This window comes from Mytilus edulis, chromosome 2, assembly GCF_963676685.1.
Source record: "Mytilus edulis chromosome 2, xbMytEdul2.2, whole genome shotgun sequence".
In the NCBI taxonomy this organism is placed as follows: Eukaryota; Metazoa; Mollusca; class Bivalvia; order Mytilida; family Mytilidae; genus Mytilus; species Mytilus edulis.
Window position 1 is genome coordinate 107,701,486 of NC_092345.1, and position 27,754 is coordinate 107,729,239.

A 27,754-nucleotide genomic window follows, 5' to 3' on the forward strand; every position below is an offset into this window, starting at 1 on the left:
GTATCAATGCCTACTGGATTGAACGAACAACATCTCTAGCTAAGCTCTATACCGGCCTTCGATACCTTAACAGTGATATATTCATGCCAGGAAAAATACATCCAATATTGCGAATCAAGCACCAATCTCCAAGAGACAGCAAGAGAGTACCTACTAAGATCAAACTATTAACTGGAACTGATATTCTACAACCTCTAAGATATAAGATATACAAAGAAGGAACTGAAGATCATTGTATAGCCTGTGAGTGTAAAGAAGAGACATTAGAACATTTGCTTATAGAATGTGAAGCGTGGAATTACCTGCGAGATCCAATATTACAAACAATTAAGAACCTACTAACCACAAACGGGAATGTGCGAGTAGAAGATCTCACATGTGAAATGACAATTCAAGTATTAATGGACATTACAAAAATACAAAAGATATACAGAATCACATCTGACCTGATATCTCAAATAGAATTCCAATCAAGAAGACTAGTGTTTCTCATACACAACGCACGATATCAACTGGTGATGAAAGACCAAGCAAAGAAAAAGGCTGCCTAAGAGTGGGGGCAAGGATGGGAGGACAGCAATGTAAAATTTAAACAAAACATTTTGAAAATTTAGTCTACTTAATACTATTATTAACAGTATAATCAGTCTCATTAAATCTTAAGAGTTTCAGTTCATAAATATTCTGTGAATTAACTGTAAATAGTTGTAAAAACATCATCTTTCTAATTGTTCTCATAATACACAGTGAATAAATTAATGTCAAGTTCTCTTTAAAGATATAAAGGCGAATTCCTAAAGATCAAAGACCAAAATCTTGTCTTTTTTCATTTTTGTAAATTATCTAAAAAGTGAATTATCTAAAAAGTGAATATGTGACCTAATCTGTAAATATTATATTAAATATTGATCAGTAAACCAAAAATAAAAAAAATATATGAAAAATAACTGCTAAAAGTAAAAATCATAATTTTTCCTTTAATTGTATGTTAAAAGACTTAAACTGTAAACTTCCTATGTAAAAGTCAAAATAAAACCTGTAAACATCCTTTATAAAAACACATAAAGACTTAAAAAATGTATATAGTGTATATAATGTTGTTGTGTTACGATTGTTAATTTATTCTTCAATTATTTTTTTGGTGGTGGAACTGTTCGACATACAATTTCGTATGGTTACCCTATAAAGGGTGTAAAGATCCAGAGAAGAAGAAGAAGATAGTTCTACGATCTTCTACAGTAGTGAGGCGATTTTCCATTTGACGATTTCAAGTAGATATTTCATTCCGATCTGAGGAGTGCGTACGCCTCTTTTTCTACATGTACATACATTATTTATATTTGTTAAAGGAACAATGATTTAATTCTTGCTCTCTATCATAACGTTTAATCACTGAGAGATAAAATACGGATTTAAAACCAAAAGAAAATTTCTTTAATTTCCGAATGAAGCAAGTCAGAGGTTTGTAAGTATGGAATGAAACATTCCGGTAATGTTCGGGATTTTTCGTTTTAGTTTACCAGAACAATTCACACTTTAAGGTAAAGCCGATATTTTGTGTTGACATTTAATAATCTCTGAAGACATACCCGGTCTTAAACATGCTGATGTTATTAACTCCCAAACACCTTCATTGTCACAGTTCAGTAGTGAAGACCCATTTAAGGTACAGTGGTCAGCACACACTAGTTCAGCACTCCGTCCACTAATATTCCACTTCCCATTGTCAATAGGTTCTGGAAGGTCACAGGCTGAACACAATATTCATTCCAAATGAAAATGTTAAATCTTACTTGTATATAATGCCCACAAAGAATGTATTTTGCATTTATGTTTTAGATAGCATGTTAAAACAATAACTTAGCGGCTATATTTAGAGTGTCTTGTCGAGAATGTTAAAAGTCATATGCGATTATACGATATGTTTGCGTAAGAAATGATAAAATCGTGCACAGAAGACTAAGTTTATGGTATATACATGCATTGTTTTAAGAATTGGATAATTATTATTTTCCCCATTAACTCGTTTCATATGTTTCATATGACTTTAAACATTCATACCAGTTTTTTTTCAAGTAAATCTTTGAAAAGGAGTAGTTCCAGTAAGCACCCTTTTTGGCCCCAAAATATAGCAGTTTTACAAAACTGTTAAAATGTATACTTTTAGTTATTTTTTGGAAAACAGAATGCTTTTGCTACATTAATATGACCTATTTTGACAATACAATGCACATATATCGGGTACTAGCATCCTTAAGTCATGCTAAATTACTGAAATTATCACAATTTTAGCATTTTAATTAAATTCTAGACGGTTTCCGTCTTAAATGAAAGAGGCCACATTTGTGTTCATTCATAATATTGAAATGTAAGTTATATTTGATGATTATACATAACATATATAAAGGTTGAGGATAAACACGGATGCAGCTATTTTAAGTTTTTACAAAAAACATCTGAAAAGTGAAATTTTTTGGGCATATCTGATATATTTTTCGGAGCGTTTTAAATGACTAAATCAGTTAAATTCTTTCACATAAACTAATTGAATCAACTGAAATAGATACTTAAGTGTTTAAAAAGTGTCCAAAATCTTTCGTCAGATGAACCTGAAATTTGAGGCCAAAATCGGCCCTTACCGGACCTACTCCTTTCTCATTCAAATTGTAAAAATTCAAGATATAAGTTATTCTTCAAATTAAAGTCATCAATCTAGAAAAAAACCATTTATAGTATGAATAACGATGCAACACTATTTGTTGTAAAACGCGTACATTTCTTATTCTTAATTGAATTTCTAAGTTAAACATGTACTTTAATTTTATCACTTTAACCATGCAAGTACCAAAGTACATATTACAATTACTCCGGCTGTATAAGCAATAAGAACTTACCAATTCTTTGACACACATTATTGATATTGACTGGTATACCCCATGTACCATTGTCAAAACACTGAAGGACAATGCTGTCTTTTGTAAGGTAATTATCAATACAAACTAAATCTGCTGATCTGTTGTTTACATTCCAATATCCATGAGTAAAATTTGACATATCATCACATGCTAGAAAATAGGATTAAATCAAACTAGAAATTAAATGCCATAAATGTAATTAGATGAAAATGTATAGGTATCATTACCAACAATGTGTCTTATATATATCCAACGAAATGTAAACTTAATTTGTTAAAATCCATTAAAAACACTGTTCCTTTATTCTTATTAGACTGCTTAACTCATCCAGTCAAAGTTATTATAAGATACTACAATTTGCTGTTTTAAAAACAAATCAGAATGGTTCTTATTTACACAACATAATAATTACTTCTTTTAATCTGAGATCTATGTCTCTAAGCGTTCCTATCAGGCGAAACTTAAAAGAAACTTATATTGACTTACATTTAGAAATTGACAATGAGTGTCAGTTGAAAAGAAAACTTTGCGATACAAGATATTATTTAATTTTCCCAAAATATGTAGCAACATCCATTTTCGCCTGCAGACGGAGTTTCTATCTCCCAATTGATACAATATGCCAGGGCTTGTATTTCCAATCATGATGTACTTGATAGAGGGTTCCTGCTAACAAGGAAGCAATAAAACCAAGCGTTTCAAGTGCTGAAGTTGAAGTCATCCTGTCGAGATTGTTGCGATCACGAGTAAGTTGCCAATTATCGAATATCCGTTTCACAGATGATAACGGATAGGTTCCTAATGTCTACAATCCCTGATTCTTTTCACTTATGTGATCAATCGAAATAGACTAAATACTGGATTTGTAATAACATTATCAACACGACGCGTGCCACTTGTGGACCAGGATCTGCTTAGCCGTCCACCGCACCTGCGATCACCCCTAGTTTCTTTGGTAGGGTTCATGTTGCTTACTAGTCTTTAGTTTTCTATGTTGTGTTTTGTGTACTATAGTTTGTCTGTTGTGTTTTTAGACATGACATAATCATTGTCTGTTTATTCTAAACATATGAGTTTGAATGTCCCTCTGGTATCTTTCGCCTATCGTTAAAAATATATTTCTTTTTTTCTTAATATCAAATTTTGCATGTATGTTCATTACTTGCCATGGAACATTAACCATTTTGACCATCTTGTTAAAAGACTGGTGTTAAGAAATACTAATAATGTTTATTAACGTTTCAAATCATTTACCCTAAACCAGTCTGGCCATCTTGTTATCAAACTTGTCTCAAGAAACATTAATTGTATTTACTGAAAGAGGGCGAAAAGATACCAGAGGGACATTCAAACTCATAAATCGAAAATAAACTGACAACGCCATGGCTAAAAAAGAAAAAAACAAAAAAAAAGACAAACATCAATACACAAAACATTACATAGAAAAAAAAAGACAAAGCAACACGAACCCCACCAAAAGCTGGGTGTTGATCTCAGGTGCTCCGGAAGGATTAGTAGATCCTACTCAACATGTGGCACTCGTCTTTTTGCTCATGTTAGTACGAACTAGGGAATAAGTATAATTAGGAAGGTCACAATCGTGTAGTTACGACATAAGAAATATATCCAATATAATCTGTGAAACGGATATTCCATAGCGACCAACCAACTCGTGATGGCGACCGTAAAATTTACGAAAGAAAGATGTCAACTTCATCATTTGGAACTCTTGGTTTAATAGTTTCCTTGTGAGCAGCAACTCTCTATTTAGAAAATCAAGATAGAAAATACAAGCCCTGGAATATCGTATGAATTGGGAGATATGCAAGCTCTATTCGAACGTTGCTACATAGAAATGGAAAGTTCACAATTGGGAAGCTGAAATCATCTCTTTGGTCGAAAAGCTTTGTTTTCAACCGACCCTCATTGTCAGTTTCTAGATGTAAGTCAAGGTATGCGATAGACTTAACTGTATCTGTTGTATCATTTATCTCTAATTTGAAGGATAGATGTGTTCAACAAAGTCACCAAATTTAGAATTATTTAGTGAGAGAACACCATATATCTATATAGCGGAAAGAAAAGTTAAAGGATACTGCTAGCTTGTCTTTCTTCATAAGAAGTTCCAGTATGAAGTCAGTCTCTTAAGAATAAAGGAACAAGGCGACAAGAAGAGGGACACAGTTAGATAGTTTGTTGAAAAACACGTCCTTCAAAGGTAACGAATTTGTTGTCAATCATGAAATCAAGCATCTTGATAATGTCAGTTTAAAAGATTTTTTTTGTTAGAACCAGAGCGAATTTTTACAAAATAGGATTTATCTATTCATAAGACAAGATAATTGTATTTACGTTTTTTTATAAATCAAAGCCATACCACCTCTTTCAATTTTACGTCTAAAAGCATTGAAAATCAAACCATTTGGTAATCTTGTTAAACAACTTGTCCCGAGAAACATTAATGAGAATAACCTTGGTTTTAGCTCACATGTAGTGTTTATAACACTCCACTGACCTTCATCAGAACACATAATAACTTACGTTTTAGCTCACATGTCGTGTTTATAACACTCCACTGACCCTCATCAGAACACATAATTAAAGTTTGACTATTTGATATATAATTCTCTTCACATAGAAGATTAGCTGACTTCCCTGTGAAATTCCAGTATCCATTGGTGATGTTTACGGGCTCGCCACAAGCTGAATATTAAATAAATAAAAGTCAAACGTCAAACGATAAAACATTCAAAATCTATTAATCATCATATCAAATTCAATTTTGAAAAGAGATTGATATAGACAGAAAATACAAAATCAAATGTTTTATAACAGAAGCAAATGAGTGTTTTACTGGATATACAATAAAGGCAACAAATCCGGGCTACAAACTAAATTCGAAGGAAACTCATTATCAATAAGAGGAAAACAACGAAACTACAGAAACACTGAAGTGCAACAAAAACAAATGACAATACATAGAAACGAACTATTAAATAACAAATGCCTGACTGAGTACAGGACATTTTTTAAGAAAAAAAAGTGGGTTGAACCTGGTGTTGTGGCTAGCCAAACATCGCGCTTTATTGTAATGTTAAATACATATACCGCTAAAATGACAACATTCCATGACATGAATACAGTTCAAATAAATGCAATAACACTGAGGGTAGAGACATACATAAATTAATTAGCAGTTCATTTCGACATGTTAACAACAGAACAACGACGATTGCCAAACATAGTCTAGGACAGTTCACAAAAACAGCATAATAGAACAACAAACTGTGCGTCACATGAATGTATCAACGACACAAAAGTAGACGTTGCAGGTAAATTAAAAAAAATGGATAAAATTGAGATTAGGTTTGTAATTATGTTATTTGATGTATTTTGTTAACAATTACATGAATATTGATATAAAATTGTGTCAATTATTGTGTAATTAATTGTATTATCTAACTATATCGGCATTTCTTATAAATCAAACTGTAAAACAAATAAATCCTGTACATAGTTGTTCTAAACTGCAATTATATAAATAAACTGGGTGATGATTTATCTTTACTTTTACATACGAATAGAAAATAAGAAATGGAATTACAGATAAGACATAAAACAATATCCGATCAGCATTAAAAATAAAACAATATAACTAAGAGCAAGACGACGTGGTATAATTGTCAGAAAGAAAATTTTTCAACTTGCAACCAAACTATGAGGACGTTAGCAACAATTGATACTAACGTAACATAACATGAGTGAAATGGTGAGTACCGCTTCTAGCACGAAGAGTGAAGCACCACAAGATGATTCGTTTATAGTGAAGTATTTTTTCATTTTAGTCTAGTTTCAAGTTTTTTTTTAAGTTATTGCTGTTTTGACGCATCTGGTGTTTTTTTCATAGCCTTGTTTGGTCATATATTTGCCTGAATGAGTATTTGGTTTCCTTTAGGCATAACTTTGTCTTAATGTACATTTTGTTTCTTTTTGCCATAGCTTTGCCTTAATGTTAATTTTGTTTCTTTTTTTTCATAGCTTTGCCTGAATGTTAATTTTGTTTCTTTTTGCCATAGATTTGCCTTAATGTTTATTTTGTTTCTTTCTTTTATAGCTTTACCTCAATGTACATTTTGTGTCATTTTGTGATAGCTTTGCCTTAATGTTAATTTTGTTTCTTTTTGTATTACATTTGCCTTAATGTTAATTTTGTTTCTATTTGTCTTATCTTTGCTTTAATGTTAATTGTGTTTCTTTTTGTCATAGCTTTGCCTGAATGTTAATTTTGTTTCTTTTTGCCATACATTTGCCTTAATGTTTATTTTGTTTCTTTCTTTTATAGCTTTACCTCAATGTACATTTTGTGTCATTTTGTGATAGCTTTGCCTAAATGTTAATTTTGTTTCTTTTTGTGATAGCTTTGCCTCAATGTTAATTTTGTTTCTATTTGTCTTATCTTTGCTTTAATGTTAATTGTGTTTCATTTTGTGATAGCTTTGCCTCAATGTTAATTTTGTTTCTATTTGTCTTATCTTTGCTTTAATGTTAATTGTGTTTCTTTTTGTCATAGCTTTGCCTCAATGTACATTTTTTTCATAGCTTTGCCTCAATGTACATTTTTGTATTTTTTTTTGTCATAGCTTTGTCTCAGTGTTAATTTTGTTTCTTTTTGTCATAGCTTTGTCTCAGTGTTAATTTTGTTTCTTTTTGTCATAGCTTTGACTCAATGTAAATTTTGTTTCTTTTAACCATAGTTTTGACTCAATGTAAATTTGGTTTGTTTTGGTCATAGCTTCGACTCATTTAAACTTTGGTTTGTTTTGGTCATAGCTTTTACTAAATGTTATGTTTATTTTGAGGTGCTCTGTTCTTTTTGTTTTTATGTACGTCATTTGTCGTTTCGTTGTTGTGACTGTTTATGTCATAACAGTAAAAATGACATTGTGAGACATAACCTAAATCTTGATTATTATCAAGTTAATTATTTGCTAAAATAAACATAACGGTGTATTTTTAAAGTCATTCTCCCTTGCAGTTCTTGCATGTTTGTGCGTTTTTGTAAAAGTAATTGACCGAGTCAAAGATATATTTTTAAAGAATCTTAAATTATACTAAGAAATTCCGAAACGCGCGTCTGGCGTATATACAAGTTTTAGTCCTGGTATCTATGATGAGTTTATCTAAAAGAAGATGTCAAATATGAGACCAGGAAAACAAACCATCATAACAACATGTTCGTATCTATGTTTTTGATATAAACCTGGTAGAGCTACTTCAGCCATAACTTCGATTTCTTCTGTCATGATTCTGGTCGATTCTGCCAAACTGGTGTCATCTGTTGTACAGAAGTCAAATCTACAGGCCTGGTCATCGCCACACACATCAGCAACATTACCCGGACACTGGTCAGTAACGTTAAATATAGGTCTGAAGTCGACGTGTTGGAATGACTGGTGATTTTTGCCCACAGGGTATGTAAACAATGAATCAGAAGCATGTATCTGCCCTATAAACATTGAAATAACTTTTTCAATGTCATACACTATGATAAACAAAAAAGAGATAAAACAATTGAAACGGATACCATTTACAACTTATTTATCCTTTTTAATGAAAAAAAAACAACACCGATTTGATGGTGCAACACTTCTGTCCCAGCTTTAAACAAGAAATATTGAATTAATTCATGCGGATGTCTCATCCAATAACTATTGGTTACATGATTTTGGTTTATCCATTTCTCTCCAGCCCTCAAATAATTTAGCCCAATGAGATGTCATTTACAATTCCATGTGCTATATAGTTTACAAATATCTATATTTTCGAATTTGGTCGATTTAATCCTTTTTTGATTGACCTGTTATTTTTTTGTGGTATTACTAAGAAAAACAAGTCACTGATAGTGTTTAATGCTTGATCGGAATAACCTTGCACTGAACGGTAAGCTCCCGGTCTGCGTTATATGTGAGTATACGTTATATTGTATTCGTTGACAAAACCAATGTACATGAATAGTTACATACGTGTAGATCATTTAAATCTAAAATACATCTTCTGTTTCCTTGAAAAGTTATTTGCCTTTACAATCTGATAAACACATCAATATATTTTGTCAGCTCAGAAATTTTACGATTTACGTACATGTCAATCCAAATTCATGATGAATTACGTCTAGAGATGAGTTGATTGGTATGATTCTGTCATCGGCATTTGTTAAATCATCGCTCTGTTTACCGTTAAAGTTACCCAACAGTCCTTTGACAAAACCTGTAAATAAGAAAATAAAATGCAGATCTTAAGGAAAACATTGTCTCCCAGAAAAGTTACCCAACAATCCTTTGGCAAAACCTGTAAATAATAAAATAAGAACAGACCTTAAGGAAACGTTGTCCTACAGGAAAGGAACCCATCAATCCTTTGACTAAACCTGTAAATAAGAAAATAGTACATATCTAACGAACAAATTGTATCTCAGAAAAGGTACCCAACAATTTTTTGACAACCTGTTAATGAGCAAATTAAGTACAAATATTGTTGCTGAAAGACCAACAGAAATGACAGTAACACATACGGCTTAGCAGTATCCCATATCACGTCAACATGAAACAATAATTGTTAATGGAGTTTTGAATACCCATACTATTATTCACTCTTGTTATCTTTACTATCCCAATCGTTTCCTCTCCAGGACTTGCTCCAAATTTAATATCTCAGTGTAGCCATAAGAACCAAAGCCTTATCATAAGGCAATAGTTGGGTAATAATTTGAAGACGCGCGAACATCCAGTGATGCAGTATGCTTCGCGCCGTGATTCGAAGCAACATTACGGCATATGTCTGAGTTCAAGGTTAAGGATTATTGTGATGGTCGGAAATCTCAAAAGTATGCTTTTTAAAAGTATCTGTTTGCATACATATCTCTTCATGCAACACAAAAACGTGTTCAAATTTCAAATTTGAAATCCGAAATGATGAGAAATCTGTGTTTGAAATACTCGGTCTCCGAGGCACAAATTATTATTTTTGAATATATTATCTGTATATATCTTTCAGAAAAATTCGACGGAATTTTCCCTAGTAATGAATAGGGAAAAAATTGGTGTCACTATACAATTTGCTAAAAAAAAAAAATTACCTCGTAAAGAATTTCCTGCTATCACTATGTTAATATTAATCATTTTAGCCATAGCTGTGACATTTACTGCTATATTCGGGTATCTGCAGGTGACCGAGGTCCAGATACTTTCTATATTAGTATCATTGCCTCTGGAATTTATTATCGTCGCACCTAATTAAACGAAACGATAGATAAAAACAATGTGATTTCATTAAAGAGAAGTAATTTCAAAGTAGGTATTTAAGTTTGTGCAAACTAAATCTAAGGTTATTATAAGAGCTTAAAAAGTGTCTAAGAATAAATCCGCTAATTCTAAAAATCAGTTATACTAATATGTATTCCTACTTGAAAAGGGACAACTAATATCTTCTGGAACACAGTCACTGAAGCAACTAGTAAAAGGAACAACGATTAAATTGAAATATTGCTTCTTAAAAATGGAATGTTAAAAATGGGGAAGCTGAAATCGTCTCTTATGTGGTAAAGTTTAGTTCTGAAACGACATACTAGTAGTTCATGTTAATTTATAAGACCTACAGTTTGATTAACTTAATCTAATAACACAGTATAACATGATACACAGTTATTATTGGACGCTATTGAAACTATGGATTTCTGGCATTATAGGATTTACCTAATTTGTAAAAGCTGTCAGTAATATAGAGTATACAATTATTATACTATTGGAACTATTAAACAAGTAGCATTTAACATGATAAGGTCACATTTTCCCCATTGCAAACAACTTCGGCATAAAGAATGACACCATTAAAACAATGTTGAATAGTTATTAACCTTCGACATCAACAGTGTTAGTATCCATGAATTCTAGTAACTGTCCATTAATAAGTACATCACACATTCTTATTTCATTCAATCTTACTTCAACGATGTCAGAGTCATTGTTACAACGAAACGCTATCGAGGTTATAACACTAGCTTGCTTTAGAGTACCTGCAATAACAAACGTGCAAATATTCATATAACGATTTGTTATTTTCATTTTCTAATTCCAAGCAAGAAATCTCGCTAGTTGTATTCTATTGTTATAACTAATTTACTTTCATTCGTGGTCTTTATTGAAGGTATTGGATATTTTATGATAAGTTGAGGTAACACAACACTCTAGTTTTCTAAGTGGGATGGTTTGAACATGCTCCAACATTTACTTATTTTACTTATTTCCTTTGTAAACACCAAACGATGAATTCGATGGTTTGTTTATACTGGGAAATAGGAGTTTACAATTGGAAAGTTGAAATTATCACATTTGACATAGATTCTTTTTTGAAGTCCATCTGTAAGAGATGAGATAATGAGGGGGTAACAATATTTGTGGAAGCTCAACCATCCCCCTCACATGGGACAGTGGTGCAAAAGCACAATATAAAAACAAAGTATAAAAATCAGTTCAATAAAAGCTAAACTCATGAAATCGATTCAAAGAAGATAAACGTCAAAGTTGAACACATTAACATGAATCTCGCATAAAAATCCACGTGAAAAATTAGAATCAGAATAGGTTATACGTGAAACTCAAGTGAAAACATTCAATTGAATTTCACGTAAATTGAGATTCACATGAATGTTACATGGCTTTTGCATAAATAAAAACAACAATAGCATACTGATATTTGAAAATTATAAATCGAGTGAGAAATTCTGGAATACACCTTGAAACGGAGAGAATACATCAACTGTTAGACAAAAACAACGGAACAACAGAAACAAAGAAGTGCAACAAAAAATAACGGCAATGCAATACACAAAGTAACAAACTATTTGATTTTTCACATGAATTTCAAGTAAACTTTTTCTACCAAAAACTGATATTTTTCATGATTTTGATGACTATAAATTCACATGAGTTTAACACGAGATTCTTGAAAATCAAATGGACTGATTTCATCTGAGCTTCACGTTAAAGCTCGTTATTTGTGAAGTTCATGTAAATTTCGCGTAAAATTGATGTGAGCGAAATTTTCCTGTGATTCTTGACTATTATAAACATTACTTATAAAATATTAAACCTAATTATTCATGACGTACCATGTTTGTCTTTAAACTGTTCCATTCTTGCTTGTAATATTAGATGATTATCCTTACTTTTTATCATGGTAAATTCTCCTACGCCATTAAATGTATAATCCAGACCGTCTAATGTTACAAGATGAGGATCACCCCTGGATGATGCTGGTAAAAACAAAGATTCATAAGTTACAAGGTGAGGATCACCCCTGAATGATGCTGGTAAAAACAAAGATTCATTAGTTACAAGGTGAGGATCACCCCTGGATGATGCTGGTAAAACAAAAGATTCAGTAGTTACAAGATGAGGATCACCCCTGGATGATGCTGAGAAAAACAAAGATTCATTAGTTACAAGGTGAAGATCACCCCTGGATGGTGCTGGTTAAAACAAATATTCATTAGTTACAAGGTGAGGATCACACCTGAATGATGCTGGTAAAAACAAAGATTCAGTAGTTACAAGGTGAGGATCACCCCTGGATGGTGCTGCTGACAAAAACAAAGATTCATTAGTTACAAGGTGAGGATCACCCCTGAATGATGCTGGTAAAAACAAAGATTCATTTAATTACAAGGTGAGGATTGACCCTGGATGGTGCTGACAAAAACAAAGATTCATTAGTTACAAGGTGAGGATCACCCCTGGATGATGCTGGTAAAAACAAAGATTCAATAGTTACAAGGTGAGGATCACCCTGGATGATGCTGAGAAAAACAAAGATTCATTAGTTACAAGGTGAAGATCACCCCGGATGGTGCTGGTAAAAACAAAGATTCATTAGTTAAAAGGTAGGGATCACCCCTTGATGATGCTGGTAAAAACAAAGATTCAGTAGTTATAAGGTAAGGATCACCCCTTGATGATGCTTATCAAAAACAAAAGATTCATTAGTTACAAGGTAAGGATCACCCCTGGATGATGCTGAGAAAAACAAAGATTCAATAGTTACAAGGTGATGATCACCCCTGGATGATGCTGGTAAAAACAAAGATTCATTAGTTACAAGGTGAGGATCACCCCTGGATGATGCTGGTAAAAACAAAGATTCAGTAGTTACAAAGTGAGGATCACCCCTGGATGATGCTGGTAAAAACAAAGATTCATTAGTAACAAGGTGAGGATCACCCTTGGATGATGGTGGTAAAACAAAAATTGATTAGTTACAAGGTGAGGATCACCCCAGGAGGATGCTGATAAAAACAAAGATTCATTAGTTACAAGGTGAGGATCACCCTTGGATGATGGTGGTAAAACAAAAATTCATTAGTTACAAGGTGAGGATCACCCCTGGATGATGCTGGTAAAAACAAAGATTCAGTTGTTACAAGCTGCGGATCACCCCTGGATGATGCTGGTAAAAGCAAAGATTCATTAGTTACAAGGTGAGATTCACCCCTGGAGGATGCTGGTAAAAACAAATATTCAGTAGTTACAAGGTGAGGATCACCCCTGGATGATGCTGGTAAAAACAAAGATTCAGTAGTTACAAGGTGAGGATCACCCCTGGATGATGCTGGTAAAAGCAAAGATTCATTAGTTACAAGGTGAGGATCACCCCTAGATGATGCTGGTAAAAACAAAGATTCAGTAGTTACAAGGTGAGGATCACCCCTGGATGATGCTGGTAAAAACAAAGATTCATTAGTTACAAGGTGAGGATCACCCTTGGATGATGGTGGTAAAACAAAAATTCATTAGTTACAAGGTGAGGATCACCCCTGGATGATGCTGGTAAAAACAAAGATTCAGTTGTTACAAAGTGAGGATCACCCCTGGATGATGCTGGTAAAAGCAAAGATTCATTAGTTACAAGGTGAGGATCACCCCTGGATGATGCTGGTAAAAACAAGGATTCATTAGTTACAAGGTGAGGATCACCCCTTGATGATGCTGGTAAAAACAAAGATTTATTAGTTAAAAGATGAGGATCACCCCTGGATGATGCTGGTAAAATCAAAGATTCATTAGTTACAAGGTGAGGATCACCCCTGGATGATGCTGGTAAAAACAAAGATTCAGTAGTTACAAGGTAAGGATCACCCCTTGATGATGCTGGTAAAAACAAGATTCATTAGTTACAAGGTGAGGATCACCTCTGTATGATGTTGATAAAAACAAAGATTCAGTAGTTTACATGACAGTTTTCATCAATTATGCTACAGTCTAAACAAGTAAATTGAATTAAAGAAAGAATGACTACTCAGTAGGCAAGTATGGTGAAATTAGATACTTTTAACTAATTAAAAGAACACAGTAGAAATGTTCCAGACCGTATGAGTATTTGGACCGTACGCGTACGGTCTGGACCGTATGCGTACTTTTTCAAAATACGCATACGGTCGGACCGTACGCGTACGGTCTGATTAATATCAAGAAGTTGGTCAAGTTTATTAGATACAAATGTATATAACAGATCAACATATCTTATATCTCAAATTAATATAAAAAGTTCAATAGTAATTGAAATAAAAACGTAATATTTTAACTATTTGAAAACAAAATCACACTGATTTAATCTGTTAATCTACTGTATTTAGTATGTCAGTATATTTCAATAATTGCTGCCCATTATGCTCCTTGTAATTGAAGTTATCAAAAGAAAAGATAATGTGGGAGGACAATTGTTTTAGAATCTTAAGGAACTTTACAAAAGATGCATATGCATAGGAACATGCATGAACCAAACTTGTTAATGTAAAACAAATGTGACGTTCCTTGTGGAAGCAAGTCTCACCTTGGGCCAGAGTAACAAAATAGGATTCACGGATATAAAATTAAACAAATATTTAATTTCAATTGTTCGCTTATTTACTGGGTTCATCTAATTGTAATAATAAGAATTTGTGTAACTAAAAATACAGATTATTATAAATCTTTGTTTAAATTTAACCCATATGATCCCAAAACATGTATGATCAGCTGAACCGTACACGTATACTCATACGGTCCGACCGTACGCGTATGGTCGGACCGTACGAGTATACGTATACGGTCCGGACCGTACGCGTACGGTCCAAATACTCATATGGTCTGGAACAGAAACAAAATTTAACTAATTACTTATTTCATCTTAATGAAACACAACGTAAAAAAAACCGGTGTTATAAACAATCTATAAAGATGTAGGTCATTTCTTTTTCGCAGTAAATAGTGCAATTGCTGATTTTTTGCGAAAAGTATCATTGTATTGGTCACTGCATACTGATAAGCTGATTAGATTACACGAAGACAATAATTCAAAAGCAGTATATTTTGAAGTTTTTGAAAAAATGATTTTCTCTCTAAACAAATTCTATGGTCAATTGTTTTACAGTATAACTTTAGCCATTCACGTAAAAACTATAACCAAATCACAATACGTCTGAAATAAACAATTAACAATGCATGGACTCGATAATATATATCAGCATTTTGTGTATATTTTATATCAAACACCATCTGAGTATACATCGATTTGACATCCGAAGACTGTTGAAAGTCACATAACCCGATATAAACATAAACATCCTTAAAAATAGAAAGAGACCTCGGTCAATTGGACTTTTCTGATTTTTGGTGGATCGAATCCGTCAACGAAAGTATTCACCTTCATTATGGTAAATCTTTCGCTTACATGACTAGACACGACCAATACATGTATCAACAATATCTAGCTAAAGAGTGAAATTGAGATTCAATGAAGTAAAATTACTCACTTGCAAGTGAACAATTCATCATCGATGTTTCTTATCTTATTTTGGCAAAATTAAAGTAAAATGGCTAGTAAAAGCGAATTATTATTTCACTATTGCACTTTTATTAATGATTAAACAAAAAGGTTCCTATTTTATTATTATTTTTTCTCGTAGCTAATGCCCCTTTAAAATAATTTCATTTATATAATTGTATATTTATGTATTGATCACTAGATTATCATAGATCACATACATGCACCTTTATAAACCTTTTCATCTATAAATCATAATTATATTTCTATGTTCTTTATTTACATAGCATGATATATTCATTCCGTTTTAATTTGAGATTTATAAACTTGAAATGAACTTTGACAACTGGTGGTCATTGAAACCTCATTCACTATGACACAACGTCCCTCATTTGTATGATTTTCATGTTTCTATATACACGAAAAATTCAAAATATTCAAAAAAAGTCTTAAACCCATAAACTAATTAAGTTGATACAAAAACCTCGAAAAACTAGATAAAGTAGATATGATAATGAAGATATAAGTTACATTATGTATGTGCTGTTCAAAGTTAGGAGCCTGTAAATCAGTGGTTGTAGTTTGTTGTGCTGTGTAACATATTCATTATCCGTTCATTATTTTGTACAATAATTAGTTCGTTAGTGTTCTGTTTTGAAGTACTCACATTTGTCATTTTATTGACTAAAACTGCGATAATGTTGTTGTTCATTGTTGAAGGCCGTACGCTGACCTTAGTATAGTTGTTAATTACCTTGTGATTTGGTCTCTTATGGAGAGTTGTTCAAAGTACCGTATCTTCTTATTCGTATATGCATAATTTCCCCAATTTATAAGTTTGTGACGTGATTTATAATCTGATGTTTGAATTTTGTCATTTTTCTATCACAAAATAAATTCTGATAATATATTAAGTGCATCGGATGAACTAATAGTACCCACCTTGTTCCTTATACCTGTACACATGCGATAATGAGTCACAACGAAACAAGGAAAACCGACTGGCATTGCAGCAACGATAAAATTAAAATATATTGCTACTCATGAGCACGAATACACGAACATCAACACCACTTATGCAATGTTTTTCGATTAAAGCACCAAGTTTACTATTAAATATGTGATATTTTCCTATTTTGTACAATGAACACGAAACTCATTGATAAAGATTTTTGAATAATTAAGTAAGTCGATATCTTGAAAATCTGATTTGAAATAAAAATTATCATACCGGATCTTGGCGGAATGTACCCCGAACAGCGTGATGGTGGTCTTCTCCTTAAGAATCTTTGACAAGTATCTACGTCTAGGTTGTAATGTACTGGATATTGACAGCAATACATATACGGTACTACATCGTCATATATATTGGACAGGTAAGGGATGTTATCGTCTGCACCTCCTTTGTAGTGATATCTGTTAGCCGTTCCACCAAAGGTTTTAGTATTAGTTTCTATAAGATTCCCGTCACTGTTATAACAACACTGGTTGTCATGTCCCATGTTTCTGTAATGTGATTATCAATTATTTGTTGCTATTTTCTAGATATGAATTTTGTTGTAATACATTTGTAATAAAAATGATATCGCTTAAGAGCAGATTATTTAATGATTTGGACTATTCAATATGCTTCATAGAACGAACATTTGACTCCTTGTCATGACATTATTTCATTTCTTTTCGGTAATGTAGGCTTGTGTTAGATTTTGGATTTAAAAATCTTATGAATGGGATTGGACGTGACATATTTTGTTTTCGAAATGTACATCTGATGCAATAACATTTGAACCGTATTTTTTCAATCTCCCGTTTGTCCTGAAAAAAGTTTCTATCTGTGTGCTTCATTTGAATATTGTCAGATTTCGATGACCCAAGTTGGTTTATTCATCCTTACGTTGTTTGTAAAATACAAAGTGACTATTTATAATCAGAAAGACGCAAACTAACTCAATAATATAATCCATCTTGAGGATGAAAAATAACGTAAGAAAATCGAAAATCGTGTTGTATTCGTACCGGATGACGTTACAGCCTACTACAGGATATAGATATAGGAAGATGTGGTGTGAGTGCCAATGAGACAACTCTCCATCCAAATAACAATTTATAAGAGTAAACAATTATAGGTCAATGTACGGCCCTCAACACGGAGCCTTGGCTCACACCGAAGAACAAGCTATAACGGACCCCAAAATTACTAGTGTAAAACCATTCAAATAGGTATGAATTACGGATGTCATTGAGAAAGTTCGCCCTGTCACTTTAATTAATGGCATGAATGGTGATTATACACTGCTAACAAGTTAATTAACAATGAAAGGGATTTCTATTTGAAGCGATGTCGCCAAAACATTAGAAGTAACAATTTTTATAAAAGCCGGAGTTGAAACAAACTTTATTGGTATACAAATGGAGAAAATATACATTTATTTTCATTTTACTTTTTTTCTTACCCAGGAAACGCCATTCGCAAACATTGTAAAGCTCCTACATGGTAGATACAATTAATACTTGTATCATTATCAATATTATGGTCTACTAGTGTATTGCAATGAGGATCGGGATTAAACCTAGATATGTCCAGTCTAGCCTGGGCGATAGTACATGGACATGTGTCGATTTGGTGTCTTTCCAAGGAACGATGTTTCTCCTCCCGATCATCCCAGTCATAACAAGCAGATAAAAGAGATTTTCCGTCTGGTGGCAACATAATAAACACATCCGACCATCCCGAGGCTAACAAGCTAAAAAGAATTAAATAGCACTGCATCAACATCAGTTTTAAAAAATGCAAATTATGTGAATGGTTTCTACAACAAAATGTTTCTTTCATGGAAGACACTTTCCATGTTTCATTTTTGATGTCGGGAACCGTACAAATATGTAACATTAAATTAAATATCTTTACAAATGTGCTTTGTGCAATGTACAAGAAGATCGTGTACAATATGTTTGCCGAGAACCAATATCAACATGATTAGCACATGTGACCGATAACAGTGTTTGACACAGCTTTACTTGTTATTTGCTTCTTTTTATGATCGCTGTATTGTTTTAACCCAGTTATAGAACTACATTGTTTTGCTATCATTTTATGCGATTTGATCTTTGATTCGTGTGACTGATATTCCGAAGAGCCGTTGTTGAGTGCTTTGATAATTAGTTTCATTCTGTCACAAGATCGGAGTTTTAAGTCTTGACCTTGGTCATTGGTTGGTTACCCAACAATGTGTTATGTCTTTTACATAATTTAATTATAATGGGAAAAATTTGATTATGTATATCAATGTGTATATCGCACTTTCTCCCAACTAAACGATTTAAAACTTGAATATATCACAGACACGTGTTTATTGTTGGAGACCTGGAGTCGACTTCACATAAATAAGGTACGACTAAGAATGGTCGTAAGTATACTGAATTGTACATGGATCACGACCAATCTTAGTCGTGAGTTTGTTTTGTGAAAATAACTCATATGTATTCCATATTAATAGTTATCAAAAATACCAGGATTATAATTTAGTACGCCAGACGCGCGTTTCTTCTGCATACGACTCCTCAGTGACGCTCATATCAAAATATTTACAAAGCCAAACAAGTACAAAGTTGAATCGCATTGAGGATCTAAAATTCAAAAAAATTGTGCCAAATACGGCTTAGGTAAGTAAAGGCAACAGTAGTATACCGCTGTTTCGAAGTTCATAAATCGATAGAGAAAAAACAAATCCGGGTTACAAACTAAAACTGAGGGAAAAGCATCAAATATAAGAGAACTACGACACAACATTAAAATGTAACACACACAGAAATGAACTATTATATACCAATGGCCATTTCCCTGACTTGGTGCAGAGCATTTAAAAATATGGTGGGTTGAACCTGATTTTGTGGCATGCCATATCTACCGCTTTAATGGTAATGTTAATTATAACTGTGACAAAAAAGTTTAAGTGTGGGGACTTATACTGAAGTGTGTATTCTTGTGTTTGTGCTTTGTTGTTTGGTGTCTACGTTTCACACGTCCACGGACGACAAATGCCAAGTATACTCTTTATCAGGGTAACCCTAAAACTCTCTGGTAGCGTGATTAAGGGAATCCTGGTCACATAAATAAATAAATGGATCCTGGTGTAGTCTGAAGGAAGTCTTGCAAGTTAACATAAACAAAACAAAAATCAATACTGTATTATTCAAAATCCAAAGTACATGTAACAGTAATACAAGTTTACAACATCTTAACTGCAGGCTCAACAATACGGTGACATAATCCTTAATCTCTACGTACGCACTTCTCGTACACAAAATCGTCTCTCCTCCTCGTGTATCGTATCTCGTATCCCTTCTAACTATCTATTTCTCTCTTTTATACTACTCTAGTAACCTGATTATAATATGGTTAAATGACTCTGAACAAAGAAATATTCTACAGGAGCTATATTACAGGAGCCCGGAGCCAGGAGCTAAGGTCAACTGAAGCTGAGGTCAACCGGTCACCTGTATAAACATAGCAGCGGGGCACCAGCTGCTTAACATGATTGATTTGACATTTAACAAGTACAATCTGATTGAAGGCGATAAACATAGATTGCAAGGAATTACTTTATAACTGTTAATGAGAATGTAATCTAATTATATCATGATAATAAAACCAAGTGATGCATGTAATAAAGGAAAAACGTTTCACAGCCCCCCTCTTAGCCCTGAACTTCCACTGTTTAGTTTATGCTCCTTAAAGAATAATAAAACTATAAAGATTACTCATCTATTAGTGCTATCCTAACTATTCCTTGAACACCAAAAAAAAAAACTTGGGATCCAAGAGTAACTTATAAAAGACAAAATAAAATTTGTTCCGATTGACACCAATCAAAAAGTTAGGGTCACAGGTTCCAAATTTTCATAACGACTTTAAAATAATTTTTGCGAACAAAATTAAAGTCTATGTATAAATAAAAATAAGCACTTATCAAAACAAAAAAATATTTAAAAAAATATCTATATTTGCTAACTAGTGCTTTCAATGATATATTTTAAGTCTACAATTTTTTTAAGTTTTAAAACTTTTAAAACAATAGAATTTACTGTTCTTTAAAAAAACATGTAGTTAATCATTGTTTAAAGCGCTCCGTGACACCAGAACAATATGTCTAGGGTGTCGTGAACCAATTTGTACTTTTAAAGGGCTCCGTGACACCATAACAATATGTTTAGGGTCTCGTGCACCAAATAAAGTTTAAATTTCGACTATAAACAGTCACAGAAAAACTTATGCATAAAACAACATAGTTTACACAATAAATAAACAATTGTTCATAAAGTCACTTGGTTTATTCACTATCTTCTTCCGTCGTTTCATTGTGTTTTTTTCCTTTTCATTAGGCCGTTCATGTCCGGGTGACCGACACCTGGCCTCTGGTGTCGATCGCCTCTACTTAAATCTGTCTCTCGAGAATCTCTACGGTCCCCTTCTCGGTTCCGGAAATTCTGGTGGACGATTTTTAAACATCGGGGATCTGTCTCTTCCACGCCATCTATCACGGTTATAAAATCGCACTCAGGACTCTATACCGTTATTCCGTAAGTTAATTATCAGGAACATTATTTCTGTCGACATTTTCTATTCGTGTTTCTTCTGCTTCTGTAGTTACATCTTCATCACTATCCCAGTCTTCAACTTTAAATATCGGCCGCTGAACTGGTTTGAAATGCTGGCTAAGAGATCCCTCTCTCCAATTCTTAAATATTCTTCCTGCATTGAATTATTTACCGCCTCCTGCAGGGTATTAGGTCTGGTTCGCTTGACAACAAGGCGAAAATCCTCTGATTGTCCGCACTTGTCAAGGAACGCGGAAATAGACTTCTCCTTTACAATCTCAGGATAGCCCGGATACGCTCTACAGTACAAATCCTCTATGGCTTGACCGAAGTCTCTCAAAGATTCTTCCGGTTTTCTTTTTCTCAGTGTTGCCTCTGTCACATACTTTTCTTTCATCGCCGTATGTCCAAATCTTTCATCCATCTTCCGTTTCAGGTGTTCAAAATCTCTTTGAATAATTAATGGCATCCCGTATGCAAAGATCTCAGCTTGTCCTCTTAAAGTACTAAGTAGTACCCTACGTGCCTTTTCGTTATTCCAAACATTTAGCTCGGATACATTCTCAAAGTATTGTATAAATTCATTCCAAACGTCATCGCTAATTCCTTAAAACGTCCTACGGACAGGGTATTCGTTTGCTGGTCGAACATTTCTCACACGAAAACATTTGGTTTTCGGCATATCTGTAGTTAATTCATTTGCCCGATTATGAAAATCTGGCGATTGAATTTGTTTTGTCGATGTGCCCATGTTTTCCGATTCGTGCCCGGATAACTCCATTTCCGTGTTCCTTTGCCTGTTAAAACAGGACTATTAGGACTAGGACAGGAGTAAGAGGGCATTTCATCTGAATCATAGGGCGTATCGCTTTCATCCATTATGGTGCGAGCCTTCTCAGTTCTTCGTCTCTTCTCGGACCATGTTTGTGGAGCGTTGTCTGTTTCCTGACCATAAAGAACGAAATTCCATATTAATTTTAAAGCAATTGTACAAATTCATAGTCCCATTATCACATAAAGCCCAATTATAACGTATTCCTGAGATTTCTGTACAACCCGGTTGTAAGGAAAATAAATCCATGCTGATGCGACGAGGCCGCTACTGAGTGTAAGCAAAATAACCTATATTTGCCAAAATTTCTTCCAACCATTTTCTCCGTCCTTTTCCGTATTGCTCATCTTCTGGATAAATCTATAATGATTTTTTCTTGGGTAACAGTGCCCGATGTTCCGGCGATACCGGACCTCTGGCATAGTCTCCGTATGAATATCATTAAGAGTACGTCCAGTGGCAGGAGAACTACCTAACCCAGAATATGCTGGGGAAATCACTTTAGTTCTAAAGCAATTCTGCCTTACGTGAGAGAGCATTGGAGCCTGAGTTGTTATTCTTGTTGTTCTTCTTTGTGTTTCCATTATTTTATTACAAGTTCGTCACACACAGTAAATCCCACCGCTGCCACCAATGTGACGAAAAAGTTTAAGTGTGGGGAGTTAAACGAAAGTGTGTATTCTTGTGTTTGTGCTTTGTTGTTTGGTGTCTACGTTTCACACGTCCACGGACGACAAATGCCAAGTATAATCTTTATCAGGGTAACCCTAAAAATCTCTGGTAGCGTGATTAAGGGAATCCTGGTCACATAAATAAATAAATGGATCCTGGTGTAGTCTGAAGGAAGTCTTGCAAGTTAACATAAACACAAAAAAATTCAGTACTGTATTATTCAAAATCCAAAGTACATGTAACAGTAATACAAGTTTACAACATCTTAACTGCAGGCTCAACAATACGGTGACATAATCCTTAATCTCCTACGTACACACCTCTCGTACACAAAATCGTCTCTCCTCCTCGTATATCGTATCTCGTATCCCTTCTAACTATCTACTTTTCTCTTTTATACTACTCTAGTAACCTGATTATAATATGGTTAAACGACTCTGAACAAAGAAATATTCTACAAGAGCTATATTACAGGAGCCCGGAGCCGGGAGCCCGAAGCCTGGAGCCCGGAGCCCGGAGCTAAGGTCAACTGGAGCTGAGGTCAACCGGTCACCTGTATAAACATAGCAGCGGGGCACCAGCTGCTTAACATGATTGATTTGACATTTAACAAGTACAATCTTATTGAAGGCGATAAACATAGATTGCAAGGAATTACTTTATAACTGTTCATGAGAATGTAATCTAATTATATCATGATAATAAAACCCAGTGATAAACGAAAAACGTTTCATAACATTAAAATGACAATATTACATGACAGGACTACAATATAAATAAATAAGACAAAATATTGGACAGAGAAACAAATGAATAATAGCCAACTAAGGTAATCTATGTCTGGGATAAGAATATCCTTAGTTTTTCGGAAATTCAAAGTTTTGTTAACAGGAAATTTATAAAAATGACCACAATATTAATATTCATGTGAACACCGAAGGGTTGACTACTTGGCTGGTGATACCCTCGGGAACAAAACGTCCACAAGCAGTGGCATCGACCAAGTCACTGTGGTGTAAATTGTAAAATTAATTGTAAAGTTCCTTGTTATTGACGCAGATTTATGTACTTCACTCTTTCAAATTATTATGTCAATTAACAATTCATCTAGAATTTATGTAAACGAAATTCATTTCAATCAGACGTAATAATGAAAATGATCAATTATCTAAGACACATTCTTTATTTACTTACCAAGGGTAGTGTTAAAACGTTTGTCTTTGCAGCACAAATCTTCTCGTGTCAAAACGTTTGAATTTGCAGTTTTATTTTCCTATAATGGTGATTACACGAATGCCGTTGCAGTGGCAATCTACATAACTAGAGTAGTGTTTAAACGTAGTTCTTTGCAGTCGGAATATATTGCCTTAGAATGGTACTTACAAGCATGCCTTTGTTGTGTCAAAACATGTCTTTCCAGAGCACACGTGTTTACCTTTAGAACAATAAAATCATCTTTGGCTGATTCTTCAGTTTATGAGTGAATGTAAAATTAATTTGTTTTTTCCAAGCCTCACACAGTATTTCAAGTTTTTAAAGCATAGCATGCTGAGTGTTATATATTTGTGCTTATCTATGGTACTTACGAAGTATCTTGGTTTGAATCATCCGGTTCCGGATGAATACGTAACACAGCAGCCTGACCTGAACTACTTGGTAGACGGAAAACATGTTTATGCATTAATGGTAATTTTCTAGCAACATATGTCTCCCGATGCAGTTGTAGGGTGTTGTTAATTTTCTAAATAAAAAAGTTTTTTTTGTTCAACATGTTCAATAACGTATAACAATAGAACTTTTTAGTAATTTAATAAATTTTCGTAATTCAGCCTAAATATATGATATCATGCTTCAAATTGACTTGATCCTATCCTTTTCGAATTATTATAGAATGTTGCACATGCCTTCTTGAAGTCAATATTTCTATTTTGAATGTCAGTTAATTAAGATCTTATTTGCTTTAACAATGATTCTCACAGGTATAAATTTAAAAAGAGTGTTGTGGAACCATGTGTCTTGCCTACAATTGCAGCTGTAAATGTAAACGTCTAAAGTGACTGTTGAAACCATATCAATTTATCAGTAAATACGAAAGAATAAAAAGAATTCAAACTATTTTCAGTTGCCGTTTTCCAAATTATGAAGATTATTTTCTATTCTTTTATTGGTCCATTTGTTTGTAAAATTCAAAAAAACAATCTTTACAAAAGTTTGCTTGATACTGTCTTTGATAAAAAAAAATTAGGTTGGGTTCAAACTTTATATAATGCCATGAAGATTTGACAAGATCTTAATGTCTGAAAATCATAAACAAACTTGTATCTTATTGTTACTGCAAAACCTTGACCCCATTTATCAGAAAATAACGATCATTTTACTCTTAATTATATTTATTTAACAACGACATAGGTGTGTTCGAATTTTGTTAAAAACTGCATGAAATTTTGAAAAAAGTAACTAAACAGCGGTATACTTTTGTTGCTTTTATTGATATTTTAGTATCATTAACTAACTTTCACAACGGATCTAAACCTGATGTCGGCTAGAGTTGCCTTATGATGTTAATTTTGATAACCCAATGTTAACTGCTGTACTCCTATTTTTTTTTTTTTACATTTTTACCTATTATGTCTGTTAGTTTTGTTTCCACATCGCTGTCAATATAATGGAATTTGATGCGGCTGTCATACAAGTGAGAGGTGTCGCTAGCTTTAAAACTAGGTTCAATCAACCATTTTCAACAAGAAAATGTCTGTACCAAGTTAGGAATATGACAGTTGTTATCCATTCGTTTGATGTGTTTGAGCTTTTGATATCACCATTTAATTAGGGACTTTCTGTTTTGAATTTTTCTCGGAGTTCAGTATTTTTGTGATTTTACTTTTTGAACTGTTACACTATCCTTTCAATGTCTTCAATAAGGTTTAACCTGTTATTCGACCCTTTTGTTTCTATAGGTAAAAAAACACAACGAGTCCAAAATATGACACAAATTCCTAAACCTCACATGTCTAAGTTTAAAGAATAAAATACTTATTTACAGTGAGGATCAACAGTTCGATTGCAATTGTATCTGCCTCAAATGGTAAATCTCCCCATTTTAACGTAACATGTTCACCAATTTTCCATTGTTCTGGTTTGATTCGATATAGATTTGGCTTCACGCTTGCTGGATTCACTGCATACAAAATGAAAAACAAAGCGATAAATATGTGGAAAATCATGGAGATATATGTTTGACAAATAACAGATACTTACAATAAATAATTACCAAATTTCATATGGATAAATATTGGAAAAGTTCGAATTCTGCTGCATTGTTTCATTTCATAGAGAGAACGTCTAGTTCATCCACGAAATGAGTTCTCAAGGAAATACTGATTTTGTACAGAGACGGAAGTAAGAAAGGGAATTAACTCGGAAAAGATGATCGAAAAGAACCAAAAAGCTATGAATAAAAAGTAAAATAACAAAAATTCCAACTAAACTTACAAAAAAATATGAAAAAGACAAAATATGTATGCAGTTGATAGTAAATCTGACAAAAGACGCAGACAAGAAAGTACATGGTTTAAACTGAGTAACAAACTTCACATTAATTCATCTCTCACAAACTTGTTGGGAAAAATCAATACAAAAAATATGAGAGACAGGACGAGGGTTATGCTTGTAAATCTACAAAGAAAAACTACATTGTATTACCGTCAAGTCGAAACGAATTGTATTACCGTCAAGTCGAAACGCATTGTATTACCGTCAAGTCAAAACCCATTGTATTACCGTTAAGTCAAAACCCATTGTATTAATGTCAAGTCATAACCCATTGTATTACGGTGAAGTCAAAATCTATTGTATTACCATCAAGCCAAAACCCAGTGCATTATCCGTACCAACAACAAAACCTAATAAAAACTTTAAATAGATGATAGTACCAAAAAAACAAAAAGTAAAGCAAAACCCGCACAAGGTTTAACGACAGTGCACGATGGTCATAATTCAAACCACCTCCAAATTTATACAACTGTAAGTTTAAATTAAAAATATGAATATTTTTATCCCAGAACTAAAGTACTGACTACTGTGCTGATGATAGCCTAGGCCCAAATTGTACACGAACAAAGCGATTGATAGAATTTCCATCTTGAGTATCGGTAAAATTCTATTGACTTAATTGATCAATCGCATGATTGCACTGACGATTGATCATTTCAGCGGTAAAAAACACGATTTACTTGATAGACATGATTGTTCACTTCCATGCTTTGATCCGGTCTTGGGTCGATCAGTAACTTCGCAAAGTTAAAGCGAGGACGATTTGTCCTGACATCCCCGATCCATTGAGTAAATTAAGAGAAGACAAGGTTTGAATACGAAGGAAGTAGCTCACACGTCACTTGCCTTATTTGATATTATTACTTAAATTCAGACTTTGAGAAACAAGTATCGCATATCTTTTATCTGAAATGAGGTGTTGAAATACTCTCATTGTTCGCTGTTGTTTGAAAAACGACCGCCCTCAGTTAATCCACTGCATAAAAAGGCAACAAATGCTCATCCAGTTATGTTCGATCGTAATAGGTAAGAATAATCTATCGAGTATATATATTTCTGTTATGTCTTATGTCTTTCAATTTAGTTACCTACCGAACGTACATATTCCTGTGAAAACTGATGTATTATAACATGTTGAACTGTTCATGTGACTCTTTAAATTAATCTACCTAACGAATGTATATATTCCTGTGAAACCTGATGTATTATTTTAATGTAGAACTGTTAATGTGACTCTGTGAATTTAGTTACCTACCAAACGTACATATTCCTGTGAAAACTGATGTTTTATGTCTATGTAGAACTGTTAATGTGACTCTATGAATTCAGC

General features: G+C 33.4%; 1 protein-coding gene across 1 annotated transcript in view; it reads right to left on the minus strand.

Annotated features, from left to right (window-relative positions):
• LOC139511163 (protein mesh-like) overlaps window positions 1–27,754 on the minus strand; it is a 41,533-nt gene that overhangs the window by 6,079 nt on the left and 7,700 nt on the right. Inside the window, exons 6-17 of the mRNA XM_071297737.1 lie at window positions 25,914–26,050; window positions 24,459–24,613; window positions 18,224–18,514; window positions 17,002–17,276; window positions 12,082–12,225; window positions 10,828–10,986; window positions 10,051–10,203; window positions 9,057–9,182; window positions 8,176–8,421; window positions 5,457–5,618; window positions 2,895–3,065; window positions 1,590–1,751 (exon numbers count right to left, since the gene is read on the minus strand). Of these exons, the coding sequence (XP_071153838.1) occupies window positions 1,590–1,751; window positions 2,895–3,065; window positions 5,457–5,618; window positions 8,176–8,421; window positions 9,057–9,182; window positions 10,051–10,203; window positions 10,828–10,986; window positions 12,082–12,225; window positions 17,002–17,276; window positions 18,224–18,514; window positions 24,459–24,613; window positions 25,914–26,050 (2,181 nt within the window). The remainder of the gene's footprint in view (window positions 1–1,589; window positions 1,752–2,894; window positions 3,066–5,456; window positions 5,619–8,175; window positions 8,422–9,056; window positions 9,183–10,050; window positions 10,204–10,827; window positions 10,987–12,081; window positions 12,226–17,001; window positions 17,277–18,223; window positions 18,515–24,458; window positions 24,614–25,913; window positions 26,051–27,754) is intronic.